General features: G+C 45.3%; 1 protein-coding gene across 2 annotated transcripts in view; it reads left to right on the top strand.

The window, feature by feature from the left end:
• gpsm1b (G protein signaling modulator 1b) overlaps positions 1–6,000 on the top strand; it is a 306,395-nt gene that overhangs the window by 142,691 nt on the left and 157,704 nt on the right. For both annotated transcript variants that reach the window (XM_085965373.1, XM_085965372.1), the window contains 2 exons: positions 1,866–1,989; positions 4,481–4,596. In XM_085965373.1, the coding sequence (XP_085821499.1) occupies positions 1,866–1,989; positions 4,481–4,596 (240 nt within the window). The remainder of the gene's footprint in view (positions 1–1,865; positions 1,990–4,480; positions 4,597–6,000) is intronic.

Here is a 6,000-nt window from a genome sequence, read left to right as displayed (position 1 = left end):
TGTGTTTGGGTAAAGAACTGGTTGTCGAAGGTGAAGACATTGTGGTCAAGGATGAAGCGGATGAGTTGTAGGATGGCGTCTGGAGATTGGCTGTTGTTGGTGTTGAGTACTGAGGCTGTCGCAGCGATGCCGTCATCGTGGGGGATACTGGTGTAGAGTGCCGAGACGCCCATCGTGGCGAGGAGTGTTCCTGGTTCAACTGGTCCGTGGGTGCTGAGTTTCTGTAAGAAGTCTGTAGTGTCGCGACAGAAGCTGGGGGTTCCCTGTACGATGGGTTTCAGGATGCCCTCGACATATCCAGAGAGGTTCTCACACAGGGTTCCGTTGCCTGATGCGATAGGACGTCCAGGTGTGTTGGCTTTGTGTATCTTTGGGAGGCAGTAGAAGTCTCCCACGCGGGGAGTACGTGGGATGAGAGCATGTAGGATGCTTTGAAGGTCTGGATCGAAGGTTTTGATCAGTCTGTTGAGTTGGCGGGTGTGTTCTTTGGTCGGATCTGCGGGTAACTGTCCTGACCCACCTGACGCAGGGTCATCCAGACTCGAGTCGACATTGGCTTGTTCTCTCTACACAGATGCGGCCGGACCTGCTGTGATTTCCAGCCAAAAAAAATGTTTTTTGTCTGTTTTTTCTTTCATACAGACCCCAGCATCTGCAATATTTGACCCCTTGTGACCCCACCTCATTGTTCTTTGATGTAATGTTTCCCTGACTGACCTGTTTGGACACCATTCACACCTTTGACTGCTGTGATTATCTCTCTGCCGAGGTGTGATAAATGGCAGTTGGAAAGGTTACCTGTAAACATCTGACATGATTCTCTGACTATATAAGCTGTGTCTTTATGCATTTCTCCACTTCACCTGAAGAAGGAGCAGCGCTCCGAAAGCTTGTGATTTCAAATAAAGCTGTTGGACTATAACCTGGTGTTGTGTGACTTCTTACATTTGTCCACCCCAGTCCAACTCCGGCATCTCCACACAATAAGATCACGGCTGATTATCGACCTCAACTCCACTTTCCCGCCCGATACACACATCCCTTGATTCCAAAGTTTGTTTGTTTGTTTCCATCTTTTGCTTTCTGTCTCTCTCGGGCCAGAGGGTTCATCACCAACCGGTTTGGATGTCAGTCTGGACTACCATCGTCCATGGTTGGTCCATCTACTCAAATACGCCAGTGGTCTTGCTTTACGCCATCTCCTCCCAACTTCCACAGTGTATGTATGATAAGGAGAGACTAATTCACACTCAATATTTGGGAGGGAAGGTCTGGGGCAACTGTTTTGAGTCTCACTCTTCGCCCAGCATCTGATGGTTATTAGCATTCAATATCAATGTTCAAAGGGCTACAATCACTTAATTCTAAACCGAGTTTGCACTATTTATTTATTTGGACTGTACGGGCTTTTTTTTGCTTACATGGATTCTGCGCAGCGCTATTCATGAACTTGAAAGCTGTTCATTATAAAAATAAGTATTCTTGGAAGCAATTTCAAGGCTGTAATCTTTCTGGATTTAGATGATCGTTGTAAACCACTTGAAGTTCACTTTGCAGTTCATGAGCCCCAAATCCATTATTCTGTCTACGCAATGTGTAATTTTTCAATGATGAATATCATCTTGTGCTTGGCTTGACCGGCAAGAACCCTGAGTTTCGGCTTGGATTTTCAATGTTTGTGATCAATGTTTTCTCTAAAAAAAATTTCGTGCGTGGTCCCTTTAACCGGCTGCGTGGCCCAATCAGATTCTCACGCGTGCGCGGTTTCTTCATTGTGAAAGCTGGCCAGCGGCCTGCACGGGACCTCCAACCGTGCAGCTTAACGGGAACGTCGTTTCTGATCCCTTTTTTGTTTCTCATTTTAGGATGAATCTTAAAATTGTTAAAGAATTAGGTGATCGGGCAGCTCAAGGCCGAGCATATGGTAACCTAGGCAACACGCATTACCTTTTAGGAAACTACAACGACGCCATTGCATTTCACAAAGAGGTAAAGATCAGTTGTTACGCGTGACACTGCCGTGATTTGAAATGATGTTTTGTTCTATTTACCCGCTGTTGTCGGACTGCTTCAAAGGATGGGTTGAGAAAGAAGTAGAACATACGCTCATAGAATCTTAGAATAGTACAGTACAGCACAGAAGGAGACCGTTTGGCCCATCGAGTCTGCTAATCGCCACCCTCCTAATAGCGAGATCCTCGAGAGCCATGCAGTTCTGGTGCTTTGGTAAGATCCATTGTAGGGCGTGACCCAGAAGATGGCATTACATATGACTGGGGAACAGAAAGGAGCCTGAATCCTTGTCTTTGAGAGTGTCTATTGACACCGCTTTGTCAGCCAATGAGTTGCACTGTGTCAGCCAATGAGTTGGAGGTGGGGAGGGACTTACAGCAAGACTCGCAGCAAACAGTCTATTTTACAGCAAACAAAGTCTATTTACTTAGCAAACCGAGTCTATTTAAATAGTGCACTACAGCAAACAGTCTACAGAGTTTATTTAAAAAGTGTCTCCGAACTACAGCAAACAGGACTCATGGCTAAAACTACAGCAACGTCTCCCGATAAAAGCAGGGTGATTTCTCCGCAGCATGCAGTGAGTGGAGGATGGTTACAGAATGCAAACTCTGTGCATAAAATCAATCCCAGTCACGTGTAGCAGTGCGTGATTTCCGGGGGAATTACCCAGTCATCTCCATTCTGGCCGGGAATAGTGATGTCACTATATGCAGCCCTGTCTTTATAGCAGCAATAGTAGTGGGACTAGGAAGCTGCCATAGTTAATAAATGGGTGGAGCAGGCCAGATGGCTGAACTGCCTGTGCGACATGCTAAAGGCTACGAATTTTTGTTTGTATAAGCATATGGTTAGTGTTGAGCGCTAACTGATTCAACAGGAATGGACAGAATCATATTATCAGATGGGGAAATCTGATTGCGGAGTCTTAATATTTATAATGAGATAGGATGTCGACATGCTATTGATCCTCAGCTGGAAAATTCATTAAATGAGCCACAAATGTCCGGAAAGTAAACCAGCACATAACTATTAATAATAGATTTTTAATATAATTGCTGGATAACTGATTAATTTTTCATCCCACTTGTGGTTAGAGTAGAAGTGGAAGCATAACCTCAAGGGGCATAATTTCAGTGCAAAAATAAAAGGCCTGTGCTAACTATTATCGAAAGCCAGACATTTGTTAGTGTTGTGGGAGGGATTTGGTCTTGGCTGCAAGTACAAGGCGAACTCTGAATCGGAGCTGGCCGGTCAGTGGAGGTGCAATGTGGACACGGAGATGTTTGCCGTCAAAAAGAAAAATGAGGGCTGATCAATCCATGATTCCTTTGCCCACATTCTATCTATTGGATAATAAGGATAACATTGGTAGTTCTGTGGAGAGATTGGAGAAGCTAAGATTGTTCTCCTTAGAGCAGAGAAGGTTGAGGGGAGACCGAATTGAGGTGTTCAAAATTGTGAGGGGTTGCGATAAGAGCAAGTCGGGAGAAACTGTTCCCTCTGCCAAGTGTGTCCTTAACCAGAGGTCGTAGATTTAAAATAATTGGCAAAAGAACTAGAGGGGAACCACCTCTTTCTCCCACCCCGCGCCCCCCCACCCCAGCCGCACCCTCTCCTCCCACCAGCCATGGGGAGGTGTGATTAATGCAACTGACATCAGGATCAGGGGAATGGTGGGAACATATCCTCATCCCATCTCTCGCTGGTGTCACTCCAACAAAACTTATATTTCCAAAAAAATTACACATTTTAGACCCTTCATTTCAGAAATTGGGCAGGAGAATAACCTGTTCTGGTGAGATCGCGACTACACTAATCAAACGTGCAAATATAGAACATTTTAATTTGAGGGCCAGGATTAAATGAAATTTGGCAATTTGTGCAAAATTAAGGAAGATTTTAAATGTTTCGATGGAAGCACTCGTGTGGAGCATAAACGCCAGCATGGACTGGTTGGGTCAAATGGCCTGTTTCTGTGCCGTATGTTCTACGTAATAATGAGGGGCAAACAGTGGACGTCTGAAATGAATGGCTATATCTGGTCTTGATGTGTTCTCCCAAGTATTTGGAGCTATTAGCATGTTTTTCAGATTCTGAGGCAAGCTAATATAGCAGCAGACTCTGTGGAGGTAATTTTTTGTCTGAGCTTGACGTGGTATTCAGAGACCATCTTCTATAGGGGGCGCTGGTATCAAGTAGGTAGCTCAACAAATGTCGTTCTTAAAAAAAAAAATGTCCCAGTCGCACAGTAATATGAAGGCACTGGCCCAGTAGAAAACACTTGTGCAAATGCTCAATTTAAAATAATAATTAGCGAATGGTGGAAAATACTTTACCAGCGGGAAAGTCGTGAACCGTGCAGAGATATTGAAATATCTGATACATCAGTTTCCAGCGATGTTCGAGAGGCCCAGTGGATGTGACTTAACTTTTCTTTTCTAATTAATTTTTTTTTTTTTCCAAGCGTCTTTCAATAGCAAAAGAATTCGGAGACAAGGCCGCTGAGAGAAGGGCCTACAGCAACTTGGGGAACGCGCACATATTCCTGGGGAAGTTTGACGTGGCTGCTGAAAATTACAAGTAAGATTTCTTCGCTTGGTTCGCAGGAGCAGGAGGAGGCCATTCAGCCCCTCGAGCCGGTTCCGCCATTCAGTTAGATCACGGCTGATCTGTATTTTAACTCCATCTTCCTGCCTTGGTTCTGTAACCCTTGACACCCTTTGCCTAACGAAAATCTTACCCATCTCAGTCTTGAAATTTTCAGCCTCAGCAGCTTTTTTGGGGGGAGAACGCTCCAGATTTTCACCACCCTTTGTGTGAAGAAGTGCTTCCTGACATCACCCCTGAACAGCCTGGCTCTAATTTTAAGGTCATGCCCCCGTGTTCTGGACTCCCCCCACCAGAGGAGATAGTTTCTCTCTATCTATCCTATCAATTCTTTTAATCGTCTTGAACACCTCAGTTAGATCGCCCCTTAATCTTCTGTATGCAAAGGAATACAAGCCCAGTCTATGCAACCTGTCCTCCTAATTTAACCCTTTTAACCCAGTTCAACAGAGACGAGTGTTTTGAATCCCGTGGGTATATCCGTGAAGAACAGAAAATGAAACAATATGATGGTGGGGTTAGGTTACAGTTTATTTCATATGTAGGAAAGCTCTTGTGGCTCACTAATGAGCAGTAGCAAGCAAGTTACATCGCTACAAAGTCTTCAACATAGCTAAACGTCCAAGGCAGTTCACAGTTTGGACATCAGGTGCCTGAGGGTGGAGGTTGGTTAGGGGGAGGTGGCTAAAGGCTCTGTCGAAAAGGGGGCTCTTGAAAATGTGGAGAGATGTGGCAACACTAAGGGGTTTAGGGAAGGAATTCCACAGTGCAAGATGGCTGAAGGCTCAATCCTCGATGGTAGAACAGAGGGACGGGGGGATAACCGAGGCATAGAATATAAGAGCAGGGAGGTTATGATGGAGCTGTACAAAACGCTAGTTAGGCCACAGCTGGAATACTGTGTGCAGTTCTGGTCGCCGCACTATAGGAAGGATGTGATTGCATTGGAGAGGGTGCAGAGGAGATTCACCAGGATGTTACCTGGGCTGGAGCGTTTCAGCTATGAAGAGAGACTGGACAGGCTGGGGTTGATTTCCTTGGAGCAGAGAAGGCTGAGGGAGGACCTGATTGAGGTGTACAAAATTATGAGGGGCATAGATAGGGTAGATAGAAAGGAACTTTTCCCCTTAGAGGGGTCAATAACCAGGGGGCATAGTTTCAAGGTAAGGGGCAGGAGGTTTAGAGGGGATTTGAGGAAAAGCTTTTTCACCCAGAGGGTGGTTGGAATCTGGAACTCACTGCCTGAAAGGGTGGTAGAGGCAGGAACCCTCACAACATTCAAGAAGCATTTAGATGAGCACTTGAAATGCCATAACATACAAAGCTATGGACCAAGTGCTGGAAAATGGGATTAGAATAGACAGGGCTTGATGGCCG

The sequence above is a fragment of the Somniosus microcephalus genome, chromosome 23 (genome assembly GCF_052327205.1).
Source record: "Somniosus microcephalus isolate GS21.2 chromosome 23, FLI_Smic_1.0, whole genome shotgun sequence".
Lineage (NCBI taxonomy): Eukaryota > Metazoa > Chordata > Chondrichthyes > Squaliformes > Somniosidae > Somniosus > Somniosus microcephalus.
The sequence above is the reverse complement of the archived record's forward strand: the minus strand, read 5'-3'. Positions and strand labels throughout refer to the sequence as shown.